Source organism: Peromyscus leucopus, chromosome 20, assembly GCF_004664715.2.
Source record: "Peromyscus leucopus breed LL Stock chromosome 20, UCI_PerLeu_2.1, whole genome shotgun sequence".
Lineage (NCBI taxonomy): Eukaryota > Metazoa > Chordata > Mammalia > Rodentia > Cricetidae > Peromyscus > Peromyscus leucopus.
This window is the reverse complement of record NC_051080.1, coordinates 30,718,763-30,741,992: the sequence shown is the minus strand read 5'-3', so window position 1 is coordinate 30,741,992 and position 23,230 is coordinate 30,718,763. Positions and strand designations below refer to the sequence as shown.

General features: G+C 54.3%; 1 protein-coding gene across 2 annotated transcripts in view; it reads right to left on the bottom strand.

Moving 5' to 3' along the window:
* Positions 1 to 860: 860 nt before the first annotated feature.
* Dennd3 (DENN domain containing 3) overlaps positions 861 to 23,230 on the bottom strand; it is a 53,398-nt gene continuing 31,028 nt past the window's right edge. Inside the window, exons 14-23 of one of the 2 annotated variants that reach the window (XM_028886019.2) lie at positions 15,665 to 15,924; positions 13,574 to 13,744; positions 12,475 to 12,604; positions 9,355 to 9,462; positions 8,361 to 8,500; positions 7,679 to 7,836; positions 5,380 to 5,513; positions 4,008 to 4,123; positions 3,784 to 3,921; positions 861 to 2,387 (exon numbers count right to left, since the gene is read on the bottom strand). In XM_028886019.2, the coding sequence (XP_028741852.1) occupies positions 2,187 to 2,387; positions 3,784 to 3,921; positions 4,008 to 4,123; positions 5,380 to 5,513; positions 7,679 to 7,836; positions 8,361 to 8,500; positions 9,355 to 9,462; positions 12,475 to 12,604; positions 13,574 to 13,744; positions 15,665 to 15,924 (1,556 nt within the window). In that variant the 3' untranslated portion in view covers positions 861 to 2,186. Of the gene's footprint in view, positions 2,388 to 3,783; positions 3,922 to 4,007; positions 4,124 to 4,407; positions 4,544 to 5,379; positions 5,514 to 7,678; positions 7,837 to 8,360; positions 8,501 to 9,354; positions 9,463 to 12,474; positions 12,605 to 13,573; positions 13,745 to 15,664; positions 15,925 to 23,230 lie in introns of those variants that run through there. The other variant, XR_003736303.2, reaches the window with a different exon arrangement.

Sequence of the window (23,230 nt, the reverse complement as noted above, 5' to 3'; positions counted from 1 at the left end):
GGGGGGGGGGGCCGGCGGACGGACGGACGGACATACCTGCTGAGCAGTTCCTGGGTGCCCAGCCATGTCCTGCGTCTTCAACATGACCAGCCCTACACAAAGGAGCCAGTACGGCTGCACGAGGTTCCGGTCTCTTGGCCAGGTCCCTAGTAAGCCCGAGTCAGCCTGGTTCATCAGCCATGCCCATGATCCACGCTGCCCCTCTTAATGACACACAAACCCAGGGCTTCCTCAGCCTGACGTGTGCCCGGGACACAACACAGCATGGAGTTGCCGCATGGCCGAAGGACCCAGTTGTGTCCAAGGTACAGAAGAATCCAAAGGCACCAAAGTGCACTTTTTCATCTCAGCCATCCCTCACAAGGCTCTTAGACAAATACAGAGCCGTGTGCTCACCCCAGTCCCCACCACTGTTCACTGCTTCTCCTCCTGATGTAAGTGACTCTGGCTCTCGGTCCCAGTGGGTTGTCCCGTGCGAGGCCTTAGAAATAATGTCACAAATGAGAGAGATGAATTCTGAGTTGGAACAGTTTGATTGGTGCTTAGAATGGACAGAGAAACTGAAGTCTCCCATGCCTGCCAGGTATGGTTGGTATACCTGTCACCCCAGCACCGAGGTGACTGAGGCTGGAGCCAGAGGTTGAGGCCGTCCTGGGCTACACAGTTAGACCTTGTCTCAAAAGTGAAGATGATCACCTTCAAGGCATCTCCCAAGCTGAGAGGGTGTGGCTCGGTGCTAGAACCCTTGTTTGGTAGGAAGAGACCCCTGTTCTATCTTAAACACTGCAAAAAGAGAAAAACAGACTTCCAGTCTCAAGACCTCTCTACCAGTTCACAGCCGCCAAATAAAGCCAGCAGCATGTCTTAACAAAAAGGATTTATTATATTAATCCACACGGTGTAAAGGCCTGGTCCCACATGGACTGGCATTAAATAACTTAGAATCCATTGATGACCGACTTTTACAGCAGGCTTCTCGTATTTACAAAGACAGGTTGAGCCTGTGCCCTTGAGGCTGGCCACATTGTCTCTGTGGACATGTGAAACACCCCTCAGGGAGCACAGACTCTAGGGAGGGGTGTGGCTGGGAGGGCTCCTCTGCACCCTGTCCACGGGAGCCACACCTCAAGGGAACCAATAGTCGGGGGCACAGAACCTCCAAGCCTGGACCCACATCTTCGCTGGCATCAGCTCAAGTACCTCTGGACCCCGACCTGGTCTCAGAGACCGACACAGACCATTGGCAACCCCTTAGTGACTGCCTCTGCCAAGGTGCGCATGGAGTCCTGAAAACCCAAGGCGGGGGATCCAGAGGGCTCCGTGCAGAGCTCACAGGAGGATACACAGGGGATAGGCCTTATCCTGTCTGGGCCCAGCATCCGCACTGAAACCCACCTCACAGAACACTTCCAGACTGCAACTGGAGCAGTGTGGTGAACACACGCAGAGGCCTCTGGGCAGACAGCTAACCTACAGTTCAGTGGAGAAGCTCTGTGTGCGCACATGCAGGAGACACACAAAGTGCGGGTGCATTGTGAGCCAGTGAGGCAGTTACGCATGCGTGTGCTTCTGGGACAAGCTGCCTGCCTGCAGTCGTTTGTTTCTTCACCATTAAAAACTCAAATGCAAAGACAGCGCCGCCCAGCGGCCCAGTTTCTACACAGAGAAACCTGAGCAGTACTGTCCCCTCCCTGGGGCGGGCCTCGGCCACCTGCTCCGAAGGAGGACAGCCTGGCCAGTGCAAGCCGGTTCTGTCCGTGTTTACCCTCAAATACTCAGCAGCCTCTCTGGAAGCCGGAAGTCAAGGGAAACCTGCAAGGCTCTATGGCTGACTGCCACATACCAGCCATTACCGTCCGGCCGAAGCCTCAGGGTTTGCAGAGAAAACAAACGAAGAGTGAATGAGGAGGAGAGGCGTGAGGACTACAGGTCACGTGCGATACAGATAAACCGGCAGCTGTGGCGTTGGCTCCCAGTTGTAGATTCTGGAAGTTTCTAGGTACTAATGAGGTAACTTCACAGTGGAGGTTATCAGCAGTAAGATGTCGCTGCTCTCCCAAGGGGGCAGTCGGAGGTGAAGGCCCTTGGGAGCGGACGACAGGCCCCCACTGGCCCCCGACACCGCTGTGGTGTGGTGGGGGGGGCGCCCTCTCACAAGGCAGCGTGCGTGGTCCAGCACACAGCTTTCACTCGACCTTCCAGATGGCAATCTTGCCTTCCTCGCGGCCGGCTCCGCTCAGCACATAGCGGTCCTCGGCAGAGCACAGGGTCATCACGGTGTCAGAGTGGGCCACCAGCTCCTTTTCCACTGCCATCTTCTCCACGTCCATCACGAAGATTTTCCCTCTGGGTTTCCCCTGCGACAGCCCCCGGCCACCCACCCAGATCTGTAGGGAAGAAACAGAGACACTCCTTGAAGCAGGGTGCTCAGTGCACCCCCCAAACTCATGTCCTTCCCGCTGGCCAAGAGGCTGGGCTGCCTGGTGGGCCTAGGACAGACCTTCAGGTCATGGAGGTCTAGTGTCAGGCCAGTGTCGAAAGCCCAGGGGACAATGTGGTCATAGCTAACACTGTCTCCTGAACTTGAGATCTGCTGAGACCAACCTCAATTCTGAGTGTGAGAGGGGGCTGCTGCTGGAGCGTGAGTGCTGAGTGTGCTGAATGTCTCACACCATCGAGGTCACACGCTGGAGAACATTGACTCACCAGTGAAGGGTCCATAAAACGGGAGCCACACCACTGTGGAACTTCCTCGTCATGTGTTAGGCAGGCCTGAGACCTGTCACCTCTTTTTTTCATTCCAGTTTCTCCCTTTGTGGACAGGATTGTCTACTCTATACTTTTACTGTATTTCATGGGGGGGGGGTCCCCCAGGACGGACCACGTGCACAGCCTTATTGCTACAGCTGGAATGAGTGTTCTCCAAGACCCCAGCTTGGCTCTCCTGGGGCATGCTAAACCCTGTAGGAGGTGAGGCTTTGTGGGAGTTTTGAGGTCATTTTGAGGTCAGTGAAGGTGCCCTAGAGAGGATTCCAGTTCCTTCCTGCCGTTTGCTTCCTGGCCAGGACCTGAGCAGTTTTCTCCCACAGGCACTCACCCACAGTGCTCCTCACCATAAGCCCCAAAGCCGTGGGTCTGATGGCCATGAACTAGAAACTCCAGGACAGCCACAGAAACCTTCTCAAGCTCTTGGCTGCAGGTACAAGACTGACTAGGACCCGAGTCCATCAGCTCTCCTCAGGTAGGGCCTGGACCCTTTTGAGTCAGTGACGGCGTGGCCTGGAACTCTGGGGGTCTGGGATGGTGGGGCTGTACTTTGTGTGTGGGAAAGCTGTAAACGGTTGAGTAGTGTCTCCCAGAAACTCCCATCATCCTTTCAGAATGGGAAGTGGCTTGGAAATAGAGTCCTAGGTGACATGTGGCCAGGCTTTAGTGGACACAGGAGACACAGAGGTGTCGCATGAGGACTAAGCCAGATGAGAGAGGCGTATCCACGACCAGGATGGTCAGGCGTGGCCTCAGCCCCAGAAGCTGTGTGGAAAGGCAGGTCTCCACTGAGAAGGAGCCACCCTGCCAACTCCTGGGATTGCCACTGACTGGGCCCCCAGCTCTGGTGGGAAGTAAGGCGCTAGGAAACCTGAGGCCCGTGCCAATCTGCATCCCAGCCAGCCTCATATTCTACCCCTTCCCATTAAGGAGGGAAGGAACCTTGGAAGAGGAGGCAGAGCCGCGGGGACAAGGCCAGAGGGGATGTTCCCAGGTGGCTGGACACCTCCGTCTCACCTGCCTCTTGACACGGATCATGCAGCTAAGCTCGGTGCAGTCTTGCAAGTGTGTCTTCTGAGGAGGCCGGTCCAGGTCCTTCAGGTTCCAGACATACAGCTCACTGCATTCCGCAGAGGCCGCCCACAGCTGCTCCTTCTGGGATAGAAAGCACCCACCGTGGGACAAGGGCACTGTGACCGAGACAGCCCAAGCCTGGACTTCAGCACACAGGCCTGGAGTACCTCAGGCAGAAGCTGGAAGGCCAGCAAGGGGGTAGGTGCCCTGTTGGAGTTGTTGATGCTCAGCTCTCGACGATGAAAGCCCTGGGTTGTCACCACCACGACGCTGTGGCCTGTACCTGGGGGAGGAAGAACCGAGAGAGATGGCCAGAGCACCCGGGAGAGGCAGGGAGATGCCCTGCTGCCTGGGTCTCCCTAGAAAGGTCCTGGCTGCCCAGCCGGGGTCTCTCCCGGGGACCGCCGTGAAGCTCGTCTCCCAGTTCCCATGAGATGCTCCCAACACAGACAGGGTACTTCCCATTCCCCGACTGTCACTTCCCGGTGATCAGGAGCCCAAGCCCAGTCCTGGGAGATGCTCTTAAAAGCATAGCAAGCAAGGAGAAACCTGGGTGGTAGGACTCACCAGGAATGATAACACAATCCTGGCAAAGCAAGTTTTCTTAATTTCTTTGACGGACTGCTGCTGGCTGCCCAGTGAGGTGAGGCCGCGCAGTACCACCCTCAAGAGCACCCACGCGAAAGGGAAGCAGAAAGGGAGGCTGGAAAGAGAGCGGAGAAGACGGAGCTGAATTAAGATACTCAGTAAGGACAGCAGCAGGCAGGCAAGGTGGGGGACAAGTGAGCAGGCCAACAGTCCGGGTGTGGTGACGCCCTGTGATCCAGCACTGGAGGTGACAAGTTGAGGAGGAGCCACAGCTACCTATGAGCCCAGGGTGGTCATCGTGGGACCCGGGGAAAACAGACAGAGACAGAAACAGAGGAGGAAGAGAGGGAGAGACAGAAGAAGGAAGAGCATGCGGAAAAGACGCGCTTAGGCCCAAGCCCGTTGCTGGCAGCATTCAAGAGCCCTCACATCTGCTTGCAGGGAGGCCTCACGCTGCAGGCAACTCCTGTACCCCAGGATGTGCCGAAACACCCGGGAACAGAGCTGCCAGCCTCGAACCTGCCCCTCCCACCACCCCTCGGCAGACCGTCTGACTTAGCTCTAGACACTGGGGTTCCCGGGATGGACCAGGAAGGGCACACGCCAGCGACAGGACAGGCTTACCCTCAGAGGGCTGAAAAGAGGTTGCAGAGGGCAACCCAGGGTCACTGGGCCAGGCTTACCCCCCACCCTCACCCAAGCAGATTACCAAAAGGGAGTCGGGGAGCAGCAGGCACCTAGCGGGATGGTAGTCATCCACCAGCCTGTCAGGGGATGGAGAGGAAGCCTGGAGGGTGCCAAGCCAAGCGACTAGGGCAGCGCGGTTGCTGGGAGAGGAGGCACCCATTTAAAAATCAAAGCTGGAAACACACACAGGAAGGCAGGGAAAGGGGCTTGACCCAGAGCAGGATAAGGGCGCCACGCTCGCTGGCTGACGGCCTGAAAACTTACAACAGTACAGGCGGCCGCTGTGCAGGCTGATGGACGTGAGGTTCCCACACGGCAGCTGGAACCGGCCGGTCACCCGCAAGGTGCTGACATTCCACGCCAGGACTGTCCCATCCAGGCTACAGGAGTAGACCTCGCTGAGGGATCAAAAAATACGTATAGGCACTTAAGAGGCCGCGTGGCACCAGGCATCCAAACCTTGGGGGGTAACAAAGCCACCGTCCACGATGGGAACGATGATAAGTAAATGTGATGTACCAGGAAGAGGATAGGGGCTTGGATGCCGGTTCCCCATCCTAGCCCCTGTGAGCTCGATGGGGTGTCAGAGATCAGAACCCCCAGGGTCACCGTTCACGGCACCAAGTCCTAAGCAGGGCTGTCCAGCTCAGAGGGGCCGGGAGGACAGGGTCGCCAGCACCCAGGGGAGGTCGTCCACAGTAGCAGGTTGGGGTGGGCAGTGGCCAGGGCTGCCTATGACTCCTGCACTTTCCCGGCTCCTCCCATTCTCAGGTAAGCACTAAAATGTCCACCTTGACCTGGGCCTGGGGGAAGAGAGGCCCCTCTGGCACCATTTTAAGGAACAGGGACAGGGAGCGGCATGGAAGACAGGCTAGGCAGACATTGCCAGAACTGGGGCTCCCCACACACCTGGGGGACCCTGCCTTGCTCGTGAGCCTTCCTTGGGAGTTGCTCTGTCAGGCCCGACCTCGCTGCAGGGCACAGTGGATAAAACAGCTCACTTGGAAGTTGGCATTCTTAGAGTAAGTAAAGACAGCGTGACACAGGCTGGTATCCTGGGTTGCACTGTGTCCCTGAGAAATGACACAGTGGGATCCTTGAAACCAGCACCCCATTTGGAAACAGGATCTCTGCAGATGTGGCCAAGTTGACATACCATCATTACAGTAGGCCCTGGCCCGACAGTATTGATGTCTTTACAAGTGGGAAACTTGAGCCCGGGGATGGCCACACACTGTGGGAGGCTGTGGTCAGATGAGGATGGAATAATGTACCTACAAGCCAGGAGACACCAAGGCAACCAGCATATCTGGGGAGGCCGGATGGAGCTTCCCACCCCACTGCCGTGACTTTCCATCCAGGTGGTTTTGGGGAGACCGATACACGGGGGAGGCTGTCCCTCAGGATGTGACATGGACAAGTGAGCCAGGAAGCAGGTGGCCTTGAGGTGGGTGACCTCCATGGCTTTTCCAAACCTGCCTCTGGATGCTGGCTCCCCTGTGGGGTGAGTAGATGGGGGAAGCCTCAGCCTGAGGGCCATACCCCAGCTCCCATGTGTCCTGGGCAGCCCCCTATACCCTCCCTGTACCCTCACACTGGCCAGGATAATTTGAGAGTTTTTTTTTTTTTTTTTTTTTTGTTTTTTTTCGAGACAGGGTTTCTCTGTGTAGCTTTGCGCCTTTCCTGGAGCTCACTTGGTAGCCCAGGACTCGAACTCACAGAGATCCGCCTGGCTCTGCCTCCCGAGTGCTGGGATTAAAGGCGTGCGCCACCACGCCCGGCAATTTGAGAGTTTTATGGGTCAAATCTCTCCCATGATGGCTTGGCCTTAGAACTGGGGGGTCATAGAGGCAGGAGCACATGGGTGAAATGAGATTCGCATGTGACAGGAGAACTCTTGCCTATCTACCTTCCGGTGAAGCCAGCCCAGAGCTGCCTGCCACGCATGCCTTTGACAGGGAGGGCAGAGCCCTCTAAAGCAAGCTGGATGGGTTTGAAAATGAAGGCAACCGGGTCTCCAAACCCACCCCGGGACACTCACAACACCAGCTTAGAGATTCAGCAGGGGAAAGTCCGTCCATCCCCTCCCCTCCCATCGCCCCCCCCCCCCGTCAGCCTGCAGACAGCTGGCCTTCTGGTGACATTCGGGGGGCTTGGGGGAGGGATGTCCCACAATGTCATTTTAGAGACAGCCAACACCAAGAACTTGGGTGCTCTCTCATACAAGGCCAGATTTCGGATGTCTGGAAAAACGAGAAAGCCGGCCATTACCAGCACTGGCTGGAGGGTGCCACCCCTTTCCAGTTTCTGCCAAAAGCACGGGCTGGTCTAAGAAATCTTGGCTGTAAGGCCAAGCGCCAATGGTCCAACCCATGCTGCTCCTGTCGTCTCGAGAGGCTCCTTTCTCTTTACCCACAAGCAGAACCAGACCACCCATGTCTTGTGTCGACTCCCCTTCCAGACACTTCTTGCCTGGCCAGGCCCAGGAGGCCCAGGACCCCTTACCTTCCACACCCCTGGGGGGCCAAGCCTTTCCCTGCCCTACCCCATCAGGCCCTGGTACCTGGGCTTCTTTCCATTCTGCACCACCAAGCCAGTGACGGCAGCTCGGTGATCCGTGAGCTGCTTGTTGCATGACATGCTGTGGACGTTGATGATGTAGATGACGGAGTCCTCGGAGCCCACCCACACCTGGCTGTGCTCTGCCATCACCATGCAGTTCTAAAGGGAGCCACGACGGGAGAGTGCGTGAGACGCGCAGACCAGGTTCACTGTCTGCGCAGCTACCACCAGCCCCCAGTCTGCAAATACAAGCACTGATCCTGCTCAGGGTCTGGTAAAGGCCCCGTCAGAACCTCGTTGAAGGCGTGCGGGTTCCCATTTAAGGATGCCTCGTGGAGTACACAGAAGTATAAACCATGGCAGAAAATGCAGTCGGGGCAAGGATGGTGGTCCACAGTGCGAGCTGCAAGCGGCAGCATGGCTGCCCTGCCTCAGCAGGAACACACACTGGCCCTGACACTCCCACTGTCTGGATTCGGGGGTCAAGACGTGTCAGCAGGTGGCTGGATTTGCCATAATGAAGATGGATGGTAGGAACGGCCAATCAAGCCGTCAGGGCCTCTGCAGAACAGCGTGTTCTTAGGGGCTCTGGCGTCTCAAAGTCAATACTCGGTGATGCTAGGGGACGGGATGTCTGTTGAATCTCTTTGAACAGCACGCTGGGTTCAAAGCGCTGCACTCACCACTTTGGAGGTGCCCAGTTTAAAGCGGTGCTGGTGGATGGTCCAAGAGGAGGCATCGAACACGACCACTTTGCCTTCATTCAGGGCGCACCACAGCTTGGGGTGTGCATCTTCAACTTTCTCTGCAGGGTCCAGGCGCCCTGAAGAGGAAAGGAGCCCCAAGGCTTTTCAAGTCTGGCAGATCGGTGATGGTGGGAAGGGCCGCCGCCTACCACTCAGCTCTCTTCCAGGTACCCACCGAACACCAGGGCAGGGCGAAGTGCCGGGGGAGTGGAGATGTCAGAATGCCACCCTCCCTGGAGTCTAGGCTCTTGTGAGCCAGAAGGGGCAGACAGAACTGTGGGGATCCACCGGGACTGCACCAGGATCCACAGGTAAGCAGCAGTATGAATGAGGTCAGCTGGTGAGCACTCGGCATCAGAGGAAGAGGGTCAACCGGGGAAACCCAACTATGGCGTACCCACCAACTTCCACACCTACCCGAAGCTTATGGAGCGGGGTCACTTCGCTTCAGGTTGTCACCCCCATTTAGTGGGTGGTATCAATTTATTTATTTAGGTTCTTCTAGAACCCAGTCCACTTGGAACCGGTGTGGGGACTGACAGACGTGGGTAGGGTCCCAGCTTCCCGTATGGAGCTAGGCTGTCCCACTACCCCATGGCTATACAACCACTGGCCAAGAGCAACCTCTTCAACCAAAGGCAAGAGCTGACACACAACACCGGAAATGTCACATACCGCAGAGGGCAGGGAATGAGTATTCTGGGTCCCCAACAAGGGGACCCAGTATGTTATTGCCCAAGTATAGGGTGGCACAAGGCCAAGTGGGCAGAGTGGTCCTGACAGCTTTGCCCTTGTGGCTCAGGATTCTGTCCTACAGACAGGAAGCACCCTCCCTGTTTATAGCACGGGGCCGTCCCTTCACTGCCGCCAGGTGGACCTCCAACCCGAATCTAAGTTCATCCCAACCACAAGCAGTGAGAGGTCACCTTACCCGGAGTATACAGCAGGAAATCAACGGCTTGAGGGGCGGTCTCCCCGGCCGAAGGGTTAATCTTGTGTTTTAGGGTCTCTGAGGTTGTCTTTGGGACCGCCATGGGCACTGAAACGCAAGCACATGAGTGAGGTTACCAGACTCAAGGACGGCAGGACAGCCGCGGCATCCAACTTCAAACAAACAAAAAAACCCGCATGCGGCCTGAAGGGGGCGCTTTTGGAAACCAGCGTTAGGGACAGTACCACCCACGATGCCCTCTGGCCTCATCCCTGATGGGGAGCAGGGCTAAGAAGGCAGCTGTCATGTATGCTTTCCTGGTCGAACAGTACGCCACTGTGTCTAGGTCACCTTTTCTTTGAATATATATTTTTTTTAGCATTTTGTGTGTGATGTGCACACCACAGCACACACGCGGAGGTCAGCGGACAATGAATGCGAGTCAGTTCTCTCCAACCATGTGGACCCCAGGGGTTGAGCGCAGGTCATCAGACTTGGCAACGCGTGCCTTTGCGCAGGGAGCCATCTTCCCAGCCCTAGGCCGCAGTTCTTTACCCATTCACCTGTCTGGTTTCGTGACAAAGTCTCGGCAAATGGTGCCAGGATCAATGCTGGGTGACCCTTGCCTCTTTCTGCACACTCCAACTCTTGATTCCAGGCGGTGCTGAAACCACCTTCCCTGGGGGTTTCTGGGACCACCTGCCGGGTTGAGGGGCCCTTCCACTAACCCCCTGGGCTACCTCCTAGCCTCCCACCCCCATGGATCACCTGCCCTGCAGAGGAGACTATGCCTTAGGGACTTGCTGGTGCCCCCCCCCCTTTCATTAAGCTTCCCGAAATCTATACGATTGCTATTGTCCTCGTTTCTCAAAAGAGAAGACTGTAACAACAGAGCTCCGAGCTCCAACCGCTCAGGAAACCATGATGGGACCCTCTGCCGCTGCCTCTCCCCCTGCTCCCTAGGGTGCTCCTTTCATTTTGTGTATTTTTAGACCCTCCATCACAAGCGGACTCGGCGCTTCTAAGTCGAGCTTGGGATCTCCCGTCTCGAGTCTTCACTTGGTTCAGCCCTGCCCTAGACGGTATTTCTGGATTTCTTAAATCAGGGTTCGGAGCTCAGCCTGCTGTGACCGGAGCTCAGATGGCGCCTCCTGTGCCACAGGGAACAAGGTGACGAGGACAGAGCCTGTGCTGAGTGTTACCGTGGCAACTCTGTAAACTGTTTACGGAGGAGCTAGAAAGCCGGTCCACAAGCTGCTGGCAATGAGAAGGCCTTCCGTTTAAAGTTATATAAACAGCTCAAGTGCAGTGTTTATTTGGTTTTACTCCCATCTGAGGAAAAGAGCAGTTCTGTGGAGACCCAGGACGGTCAGCTAGAGCTCCCGGAGGGCTCCGTGGGTCTCCAGGCAACGTGGGGGGCACCTGAGCCTCCTGGCTGCTGTCCCAGCTCGGGCAGGAGCGGGTTCTATGACCAGAAAGTGTCAGGGCCACACAGTCAGTGACAGACGTTACACAGGGCAAGATGAAGATATGCCGAGGTGAGTGAGCACACAGCCTGGCGTGTTCTCTAATTCTTGGACAGCTGTTTGTAAAACCTGACGACACACCCAGGAGAGATTACACGGACCTGCACGGGCATTCACAACCGCCTGCGCCAGTCAGGAGGCAGATCCGACTTAAACGTCCACTCCAGAAGAAGGGCGTAGAAAATGGACTACTGCCAAGGACACAGTGTTGTAGCCACCAAAGAAACGGAGGGCTGGGAGACGGCTCAGTGGGTTATGAGCTTGCCAAATAAGAATGAGGACCCGTGGAAAGCTGGGTGCAGGGGTGTGCCTCCGCAACCCCAGTATTCCTGGGGACAGACAGAGGGCAAAGACAGGAGACGCACCCCCACCCAGGAAGCTTGGGGGACAGCTAGCCTAACGTTCACAGCAGTAAACAAAAATGAGACGGCCCCCCACCTGAAGCAAGGTGGAAGGACACCTGAGGCTGTCCTCTGACCTCCATACACACGCAATAGGTAACACACACGCACACGCACACACAAATAGATATGCACACCACACACATCATACGAAGTAACGTTTCCTTAAAGGAGTTGAAGTGGCGGCACCAGCCGGCTCGTAAAGGAACTGAGGAAACACTGTACTGAGTGAAAGGATGGAGTTCAGGAGGGCTCCCGAGGATGGGAAGCTCCGGGGACAGAGGGGATCACAGAGATCGTGAGCCAACGGCCACCGGGAGCACAGGGGTGACGCTAAGCAGGTCTGGGAATTGCTCTCGCAGAGTGCGCGTGTCTCAGAGCCGTCACAGGGAGGGTGCTACCCCTCTGTGAGACCTTAAACTTAGTAAGCCACATCTTAAAGGGGTCCAGCATGAGAGGGACATCTCAGTATCAATAGGACCTGAATGGCGTTTGCAGACAGTCCCGCTTCCTCAACCTGTGTTCCGAGGCGAACTTCCTATTGTTTTAACGCCACACACTCTCTGTGGCCTCAAAAGGTTCCGCCTGGGTGAGATACTGAGTTCCAGGGTGGCCTATGCTAGAATGACCCCCTGTCTCAAACAAACAATAAAAGAGCAAACAGAACAATAGCGATGCCCAGAACAAATTAGGACCAGTGGGCGAGACTGCTCAGTGTTTAGACACTTTGCCCCCAAGCTTGACAATCTGAGTTCAATCCCGGAGACCCACATTGTGGAAGGAAGAGAGAGCTGACTCCATCAAGTTGTCCTCTGACCTCCACACACATGATGTGGCATATGTGCCCACACATCACACACATACACACCACACACACACACCCACACACCAAAAAAACAAAAAAAAAAAAACAAAACCAAAGACAAAAACACCGAAAGAACTCCAAACCAAACCACACAACAAATGATAGCTGGGTGTGTAATCCCAGTGTTCAGGAGACTGAGGCAAGGGGACCGTGAGTTTAAGTGGGCTACACAGGAAGACCATATTCTCCCGTCCCCCCCCCCCCAAAAAAAAACCTGAAAAAATAGGAGAGCAAGGTTTGGTGGGTTCTAACCGATAAATGCCAACCAGAGGAAAAGCTTGAGGCAAAGGCTTACAGCAGACAGAGGCAATGGCCTCTCAGAACTCACTCTCGTTCTTCATCTTGTCAAAGTAGGCCAGCTTGGAGGCGGCGAAGATGGCATTGTGTGACTGCAGCGTGCCAACCACGGCATCCATCAGCAAAACGTTGGTCAGTGCTTGCTGGACGTACTGCGGGTCCTAGGATGGAAGCGGAGGTGTGTCAACCCAGCCCAAATCCTGGACGTCTCCTGATTTGGCTTCAATGAAGAAAACAGCACTTCTCAAAGAAAGAGCGAACGCTGGGGGGGGGGGTGGGTCTGGAGTCTGGGTCGCACCGTCTTTTGCTCTGAGTTACAATACACTCTGATTCTGGACTCCTGGAGCCAGCACATTTTCCTCTCTACATGAGACAGGCAGGGACTCGTGACGCCTCACCCCTGCCCAGCCACGCTAAGACAGCCACGCTGTGCCTGTACCCAGCGACAGGTGTGGGAAGAGCCCCGCCATGGCCTTTCGCTAGGACAGAGACCACGGAATACGGAACCTCGCAGAGGACGGAGTCCACTCCCAATTCATGACAGGGAGTAACCCATCACCGGTGGCGGTTCCCCCGACCCCTGCCACCAGCCAGCCTGTCCCTTCTAAGATATTTCTCTGGTGACTGGTGAGGCGGTAAGTCTCTACATACCCTTATGACCAGTTCCTTTGTGAGTGTCCTCTGATCGTGGCCTTGGTCCATTGTTTTGGTTTGGTTATGTAATGGTTTGAGACATGGTCTTGCTCTATAGCCCAGGCTGGCTTCAAACTCCTGACCTTCCTAGCTTAGCTAGCCTCTTGAGTACTAAGACAATGGGTCCGTGCTAGCACACCTGGCTCGCGTAACATATGGCTTCCTCGCCATTTAGATGACAGGAACACGTCCCCCAACCCTACCCACCATTCACTCGGAAGACACCAGGGCGGAGGGTGCACAAAGGTAAACTGAGTCAGTGTGGGCCGCAGCCTGCATGTGCCCCACCTCACACCAACCCCAAAGGCTGCATGGCCTGAGGTGGGGTCACGGCAGCACTCCCCTGCCCAGCGGTACCGGGCCTGAGCTGCAAACTCTGGGTGCCCCCTTCAGGACCCGGTGCCACCCGTGCCCACAGGACCACCCCCACTCCAGACCTTGTGGTCATCCGCCAGCTTCTTCCCGGCCCACATCTCCTTCACCATCAGGTGCCAGAGGTCACATTCAGACTTCAGGTTGGCCTCGAAGACTTCTTTCTTGGCCGCCGTCTTTATCTTCAAGGTGGGTATCTTCAGGAGGAGAAACGCCACTGTGGTGTTTTTGACTTCCTGCCGGAGGAAGAGGAGAGGAAGGCTCAGGGAAGCAGCCTGGGGTGGTGGCGGGAGGGGAGGAGTGGCCGGAAGGCACGGCGGAGGGCAGGTTTTGCCACGCTGGGCACACGTGCCCCTTGCAACCTTTCACTGTTCCCGGAGGGCTTCTGCAGCAACCCAGCCAGGCAGGCAGGGACTGCATCTGCAGACCCTGTGAGTATCCCAGTGGCCACCGGGCCTGGTCCTTCTTGCTGTGACTTCTCAGGAGTTGAGAGCCCATGACACCCCCAACTCACCTCTCCTGGGCCTCAAGTTTGGGACAATACTTGTAAATATAAAGCACAAAATAATATCATCAGGGCTGGAGGGATGGCTGCTCTTCCAGAGGTCCTGAGTTCAGTTCCCAGCAACCACATGGTGGCTCACAACCATCTATAATTTGATCCAGTGCCCTCTTCTGGCCTGCAGGCAGAACACTGTATACGTAATAAATAAATCTTTAAATAATAATAATAATATCATCAGGGTCCCAATTCAGACCTGCTTTTTTTTTTGGGGGGGGTGATTTGGTTTTTTGAGGCAGGATTTCTCAGTGTAGCCCTGACTGTCCTGAAACTCACTCTGTAGACCAGGCTGGCCTCAAACTCAGAGATCCACCTGCCTCTACCTCCCGAGTGCTGGGATTAAAGGCGTGCGCTGCCGCCACCACCCACCTCCTTCTTTTTTTAGAGATAGGATCTCACTATGTTGCCCACACTGGCCTCAGACTTGCAGAACTCCTGCCTCTGCCTCCTGAGTGCTGGTATTAATGAAACAAACCAATACACCTGATTCAGACCTCCTCACTTTGGAGTAACGTAATGTGGCTGGGCATGGTAGTATACGCCTTTAATCCCAACACTCCAAGGCAGAATCAGGTGGATCTCTGTGGGCACTGCACAGTTCCAGGACAGCCAAGATTACATAGAGAGACCCTGTCTCAAAAAACTGACCAACCAGGCTGGAGAGATGACTCAGAGGTTAAGAGCACTGACTGCTCTTCCAGAGGTCTTGAGTTCAATTCCTGGCAATCACATGACTCACAACCATCTATAATGAGATCTGGTGCCCTCTTCTGGCGTGCAGGCATATATGCAGGCAGAGCACTGTATATGTAACAAAGAAATAAATCTTAGCCGGGCGGTGGTGGTGCACGCCTTTAATCCCAGCACTCGGGAGGCAGAGCCAGGTGGATCTCTGTGAGTTCGAGGCCAGCCTGGGCTACCAAGTGAGTTCCAGGAAAGGCGCAAAGCTACACAGAGAAACCCTGTCTCGAAAAACCAAAAAAAAAAAGAAATAAATCTTAAAAATAAATAAATAGGGGTTGGGGATTTAGCTCAGTGGTAGAGAGCTTGCCTAGCAAGCTCAAGGCCCTGGGTTTGGTCCTCAGCTTCGAATTTAAACAAACAAACAAACAAATAAATAAATAGTGGCCAGGTGTGTGGTAGCACATGCCTATAATCCCAATATTCAGGAAGCTGAGGCAGGAAGATTGCAAATTCAAAGCCATCCTGAGCTACATAGCAAGACCCTGTCTCAAAAAAGCAAATTAAAATATAATATGAAAACTAATAATAAACAGCATGTGCCCAGAAACACAAGTAGACACTGTGGGACACACTGCTGTGGGACACAGTCGCTCAGTGGTCGGCATGTAGCCATCTCCCTGAGATGAATTCATTCCTAGTTTCCCGTCTCTGGTGAGAAAGTCATAGCCAGCCTTACCTTGTTCCTCCATACATGGTCACCGCAGTGAAATCGGGTGAGGAATACTGCCCCAGGGGCGCTACATCACCCGTACTTGAGAGCTGAGCAAGTTGGGGTAGAGGAAGAGGCACATAGGTACTGAAGGCCACCTGAGGTAAACAGCTCGGGGACCAGTTGCCTTCTGAGTCTCACCTCTATGTTCCTGAAGGTGGCGATCTCCACGTAGCCCGGCCGCCCCTCGGGGAGCAGGAAGAGACGTTTCTGGGTCATGGCAATCTTGCCAACTCCACGATTGGTCTTCACGGAGCTGGACAGCTTGTACACACATTCATTCTTATCCAGATGGTCCATCAGCAGGGCAGGCAGGCTGACCTCCTGTGCCTCTGCCTCTGTCTCCTTCCAGCAGTTGTAGAAATCTCGGAACGTTTCGGGGTCGATCTGTTTCTCATGGCCTGAGTTTCACAAGAGAGAGAGAGTTCATCGGGCCTCATGCCTCACGCTTGCACTACCCAAGTCAGACAGCAGGTGGCACCAGTGTCCGGGACTCTCTGGATGGACCGTTTAGCTGAGGGCCTTTGCCTGGCCCAGCTTGTGGGGCAGAAGATTTAGGTAGAGGCTATCTGTCCCTTCTAGCCCACAGAGGAATGATCATCTGACCTACCACAGGTAGTCACAGTAACTGCCACAAAGGGACCTTTTTTTTTTTTTTTTTTTTTTTTTTTTTTTTAGACAAAGTTGTACTGTTTCTGAGGCTGGCCTGGAACTCACTGAACACCAGTACTTAGAAACACATAGAAGGCACTTTCTTCTGGGATACAGCCCTTGCTCACACTCGCTTCTAAGACCTACCTCCTCACAGTCCATGTCTAGCTTCTCACTGTCCACGTCTACCTCGGCCTGGTCCTGCCTGGCTTGTGTGTCCCGAGCCTGTCTGTTGCTCTGTGTCCTCTAATGGGTCCAGGCCCTCCATCCTGCACAGGCCACGCTCTCACTGCTGCTCTCACCACCCCGCTGCTGGGCTGCTTTTCTCGGGCCCCACGATTGCTTTCCTAAAGCATAAGCGGACCTTCCTGCTCCTCACTCAAACCTTTCCGGACTGTTCAACCGTACCAGACCTCGAGTTCCCCCAGACTGTCCCCTCCTCCCTTTCACGGCCCACACTCCAGCCATACCAAGCACTGCCCCCCCCCCAAGCAGGGCACGGTTGTGTGCCTCCCTATAGACTCATCCTAACCGTCATACCAGAACACCCCACCTCCTCCTTCAACACCCAGGAAAACAGCCCATGCAGCCTGCCTTCCCTAACACTGCAGGAACAGCCCATGCAGCCTGCCTTCCCTAACACTGCAGGAACAGCCCATGCAGCCTGCCTTCCCTAACACTGCAGGAACAGCCCATGCAGCCTTCCCTAACACTGCAGGAACAGCCCATGCAGCCTTCCCTAACACTGCAGGAACAGCCCATGCAGCCTTCCTTCCCTGACACTGCAGGAACAGCCCATGCAGCCTTCCCTACAGCCTTCCCTAACAACACAGGTCCTGTTGGCACACACCCACCAACTGTGCACATCCCTCCCTCGGCACCAGTGAGTTCGCCCAGCAGCCCAGACCAACACTGACCCTCCCTCCACGGTACACCGAGGAGAGACTCCAGCTCACCCTCATAGCCACAGCCTGTGGCAGCCACACTCGCCAGGCCTGTGTACAAACTAGGAAACTGAAGTAGGGATTACGAACCCTGGCTGCTGGTCCCTGCTTATGCAGAACCTTGTGTCCCTGTGCCCAGCCTCCAGAGGCCCAGGTCTGGGCTGGACGAAGTCCCATTGGGTCCACCTCACCATTCCCAGGTGGTAACAGTGTCACGGTGACAAGTGTCTGGTACATCTGTTTTGCTGCCACAGTGGGGTGGGTGAGCACACAGCCATGTGTAAGGGAACGACTATGTGCAGGCTGTGAAGGATGGGAAAGGTTCCAGGGGAAATTTCCAAATAACAAGGGCAGCTGAGGCCTCAGGAAGGAGGCCCAACAGGAAGGTCTACCCTCAAGCTGAAAGGTAGCACAGAGCAGTCTCATGGGGACCTCCACCAGGTGGCGCCATTTTCATTTTTTTTTTCCTGCTTTCTCTTTCAAGGTAGTTGAATAACATGTATTTTAAATTCTTTTTTCTCTTCTCTTGCAGAGCTTGGGATTGAACCCAGGGCCTTGCCCATGCTAGGCAAGTGTTCCACTGCGCCACACCCCAAGCTCCATGTAAGCCTTGAAGTCACTGGCTCCAGTGGAAAAATAATTGCACAAGGGTGTATGATGTGGGGGGGTTACCCCACGCACAGGACAAGCCTCTGCAGGCTCCTGCACCGGACAGGGAGTTCAGTGAGGTGACCGACAGCTTGAGTCATCCCCTCCCCCATAAAACTGTGTCCCAGAGACCTCCACCTTACAAACACTGAGTTCTGCGGCCTGTTGGGGTTCAGACTGACTGAGCCGGGGTCATAAGCACATGTTCTTCCCATCAGACATCATGTAAGACAGGCTGGCGGTCACACAGAGTGCAAGGAAGCGCCCAGAAAACGGAACAGGGGAGGTAGGGGCAAGAGCGGCAGGCCACACCGTTGCTTGAGAGAGCGAAAGAGTCAGGGACCCTTCGTGGACATCCTTCGGGACAGACCCTCTGGGCACCCACACCACAGCGGTCATCAGAGCCGCACACAGTAAGGCCTGTGCAGCCAGCACCCCAAATGTCCTCGTACAGACAAGTGGCCCATCCTTGGGGGTGAGGGGCTAGTATGCTCTGGACATGCTGAGTGGGAACAGCAAGACTAAGGACACCCCATTAGATGGGAAACAGACCTCTTGCGCCTGCAGCCAGCACCCCAGTGAGCTATGGGTACCCCACTGCCAGGACTACAGCCAGGACCCAACTCCAAGCGATGGTGCCTCCCTCCCGCTGTGCACACACCCACAGCCACTGTGCACACACGGACACCCACAGGCTCAGTTGTCTCATAACCCCCCAATAGTCTCCGGGCGCAGGACAGTCACGCCCACAGACAGAATGCCCATTCCCTGCCTCCGACTTCTCCCAAGGGCGCCACCGTGAACCTCCATCCTGTCACCCACCAACCTCGAGAGCCCAGCCCCAGCTCGTCCCAGCATCGCGCAGGCCGCGTCCCCATCGGGGCTGGCTACAGACACGCCACACGCTGAAGCGACACACTGAGGTGGCACTCCCGTGAGCTGCCGGGCAGACTGTGTGCTCCTGCCAGCGGCGGACTTCCCAAGAACGAACGTGAAAATGTGAGTGATCATTTTAAATACAATCTCAACTGTCGTCTTTTGGGGGGGGGTCAGTCAGTGGGGTTTTTTGTTTGTTTGTTTTTTGTTTTTTCGAGACAGGGTTTCTCTGTGTAGCTTTGCGCCTTTCCTGGAACTCGCTTTGGAGACCAGACTGGCCTCGAACTCACAGAGATCCGCTTGCCTCTGCCTCCCGAGTGCTGGGATTAAAGGCGTGTGCCACCACCTCCCAGCAAGTCAGTGGGTTTTGAATCCAGGGTCTTACTCACACCAGACGAACTCTCTATCAAGCTATGTCCCAGCCCTCAAGTGTATTCTTGTACTTTACAAGTTCACTCCAAGATGGGAACAGTTTTGCCAAAATTTTGTCTTTCAGCTCAGCCACTTGACTGAAATACACATACAGTCACCGCAGTGACAACAGGGTCCTGCCCCCCTCCTGGGACACTTCCCTCCCTAAGGAACCACATAGTAAAGGCCACGGGACAGCTCCTCACTGGCCGGGTCCAGGGTAAAACAGATGCTCAGCTGCTACTCACTTCCCAGGCTCTCTGGTAGCGAGGTGGCGATGTCACATGCCACCACTTGCAGAGGAAGAAGAAAGAGAGAGACAGGTGCCTGGCAGTGGTGGCGCACACCTTTAATCCCAGCACTGGGGAGGCAGAGGCAGGCGGATCTCTGTGAATTCGAGGCCAGTCTGGTCTCCAAAGTGAGTGCCAGGACAGCCAGGGCTGTTACACAGAGAAACCCTGTCTCAAAACAAACCAACAAACAAACAAAAAAAAAAGCAGGCTCTCTTCCCTCACCAGCCATTGAGTAACTAGGTGACCAGACCAGACCAGGGCTGTGAAGGAGACAGAGGCACCACCAGGCATGCCCGGCTTGCCGCCGGGTGAGAAGAATAACCCTATGGGTCTGAATCACTCCGTTTCAGGCCACTGTGCACCGGACCCCACAGTGCACAGGGGGCCCACGGGGCGTTCACATCCTCAGGAGGTCACACAGTGGGAAGAGGAAAAGCACACAGAGCCCTCAGAGTCTCCCCGTGAATGCCTTGTCTCCCTTCACACGCTAGCACACCCGCAGTTATCTGCAGCCTCTAGCTCCCAGGCAGTGCAGGCTACCCCACAGAAGCCCTGGCTAGTGACAGGTGGCCCGCCATCTCCATCTCCCCCACACACAGACAGTCATTCCTCAGGCCTGTGTGTATCAAGTCTCTTCTGTAAGTGACATGGTGTTAGCACCACGTACACGCTCCCGTGTGCTCCAAGACCTTTCAGGGTTGCGTGCCCAACACCACGGAGGTTCGAGTTTACTGCTTGAGAAATGGTGAAAACATCTGCCTGCCGGGCGGCGGTGGCGCACGCCTTTAATCCCAGCACTGGGGAGACAGAGGAAGGTGGATCTCTGTGAGTCTGAGGCCAGCCTGGGCTACCAAGTGAGTTCCAGGACAGCCATGGCTACACAGTGAAACCCTGTCTCAGAAAAAAGAAAAAAATCTGCCCGTGCTCACTCTCTAAATATTTTTTCTCTCCAAATATTTTCTATCTGCGATTGGTGGAGTCTGTGGAGGCAGAGCCTGTGGATGGGCTGACGGGACTTGACTGGCCAGCAGAGTCCAGTGAATGCAAAATTCAAGAGTCTCGGCAGGTAGGAAGCGCACTCGGGTCCAAGCCTTCCTGCAGGAGTACACAGTCAGCCCACACATGCTCTGCAGTGCTCAGAGCTCTATCGGGGGGGGGGGGCACCCGGGGTGCCCGCCCTGGCAAGGAGAAGATGTCCAGAGCACAGGAAGCCCACTCACAAGTCAACAGCGGAGAGAGAGCTGTCCCAACACACAGCTCAGGCAAAGGCTGAGATTATGACTCACGGAGAGAAGCCAGGATGGGGACAGATGGTTGGGGACACCAGCTGGGCAGTGCTAGCTCACATTAGACAAGAAGACCGCTGTGACGAGGCGCTTACTGCCAGGGGGTGGGCAGCAGAGTTCACGGGGTGGGGGTGGGGGGTCAGCACACAGTTAGGGTGCTGACACTTGGCCCAACCAAGCTTCTGGCTCTAAGCGGAGGAACCAACCCACCCAGACTCTAGGGACAGGTGTCAGGACCCTCCCTTTCAGTGTCTGGAAAGGCAAAGTCATAGGACGCCTCTCAGTTACCAGGGGGCAGATGAGCTATGCTTCCTCCCACATGGCCAGCAGACAGGCAGAACAGATGAACCTGTCGGTCCGGGTAACACGGATCAGGGAGAAATAAAATAGATCCCAAACTTCCACAGACGGCGGGACACAGTCCGTGAGTGTGAAACGTCACCTGGGTGCCGTCAGGAGACAGCTCGTCATCAGAGATTTTGAGCGGAGCGGAAAGCAGTATCTGGGTCGGGAACAGCGCCTCACTGGACACACAGAGCATAGCCAAACCCAGGAAACAAGGGCCCTGTGGTAAAGAGTACCAAGGCCAGCCGGGCGGTGGTGGCGTACGCCTTTAATCCCAGCACTCGGGAGGCAGAGCCAGGCGGATCTCTGTGAGTTCGAGGCCAGCCTGGGCTACAGAGATCCAGGAAAGGTGCAAAGCTACACAGAGAAACCCTGTCTTCAAAAAAAAAAAAAGTACCAAGGCCTTTTTAATCAGGTAGGTTGCCCTGGCACCTGGCACTGTGCTTCTCTCTTTCTCTCTCTCTCTCTCTCTCTCTCTCTCTCTCTCTCTCTCTCTCTCTCTCTCTCTCTCTCTCTCATTCTCTCTCTCTCTCTCTCTCTGTGTGTGTGTGTGTGTGTGTGTGTGTGTGTGTGAATTCTTCAGCTGAGCCACAACTGTGCAGCCAATGCGCGGTCACTGAGTCAGATGCATCTGCAGAGCCAGCCAGCCTCATGTAGAACTCAGCCATGCTGTATCACGCAACGTCACCTGCAGCTCTGGGTCTGAACATGTGTGCACTTGGTGCTGTGCATGCCGTCATGCCACAGAACACCAGCGAAAGCTGCCCAGAACACCGTGACTGACTCGGACTTGAGGCTGCTGGATGTTCCGAGTGATCATGTCTTTAGCACACAAGGTTTTCTGCTCTTACAGACACGCACTGGCTTAATTATGGAAAACGGAGACTTCTAGTATCTTCTTACTGTCATTACTCAGCAGGTAAATAGCAAATTCCAATATCTTTGCATTGTATTGTCTTAGAATATTTTACTCTACAAATTGCTTTTTTAAGCTTGAGTTGTTGATTTGAACTTCATTTAAAGAAAGTCATTAAGTGAATCTTGACTTGGGATTCAGAAATTTAAACAATTTTTTTAACTAACTAACCTAAAAGTACGTCTACCTTTTTTTCCTAAATATTTATACAAAGTGGGATTCTAAGCATTGATGATTACAAAATCAAAATATCAACTTTCAGAAACACCAAAGATGGGTTGTGCCTTACAGAATCAAATTTTCAGCCAAGATTTTATAAGATTTAATTTTTTTTCTTTTAAGACAGGGTCTCACTCTATAGCCCAGGTTGACCTAGAACTCTCTATGTTGTCTAGGCTGGCCTTGAACTCACAGTTCCTCCTACCTCAGTTTCCCAAGTGCCAAGATTGCAGGCACCAGCCACAATGCTCATCTTCAAGATTTAATTATTGGCCAGGCACGGTGGTGCATTCCTTTAATCCCAGCACTCAGGAGACAGAGGCAGGTGGATCTCTGTGAGTTCGAGGCCAGCCTGGTCTACATAATGAGTTCCAGGACAGCCAGGGCTATATAGCAAAACCTTGTCTAACAAACAAAACAAAAACAAAAACAAAAAAACCTTTCTATGTAAAAATTAACAAGTACATTCATCTTATTACTCTGGAAATTTGCTTTCTTTCTTTTTTTTTTTTTTAAATAAAGATTTCATTCACCCCAGGCTGTTCTCAAACTCATTATGTATCCAAGCATAACTTTGAACCTCTGATTGTCCCATCTCCCCGATCTAGTGCTGGGATTACATGGGATTACAGGTATGAGCCACCGTGCCTGGTTTATTCTAGGCACTGGGGTTAGATCCCAAGCTTCAAGTATGCTAGCCAGGCACTCTGCCAACTGAGCCACATCTCAGCCCTGCTTTTGTTTTTTTAATCAGTGTTAATATTATACCGTATACAACATAATTATATTAAAATGCATTTCTTGATGATTATCAGTTAATATTTGTTTTGCACACTTGGTTCATATTCCTAAACACCTGGGTCTCATGGAAGATTCTTGAGTGAAAGTGGTCACCAGTGCAAGTTCAAGAAGCCCTGGCTTAGGCAACAGTGACAAGGAAAGAAAAAAAAAAAAAGCTTGTCTATGTACGGTGCAGACACAGCTCTTTTTTTGTTGTTGTTTTTTTGTTTGTTTGTTTGTTTGTTTTTTCGAGACAGGGTTTCTCTGTGCAGCTTTGCGCCTTTTCTTGGAACTCACTCTGTAGCCCAGGCTGGCCTTGAACTCACAGAGATCCGCCT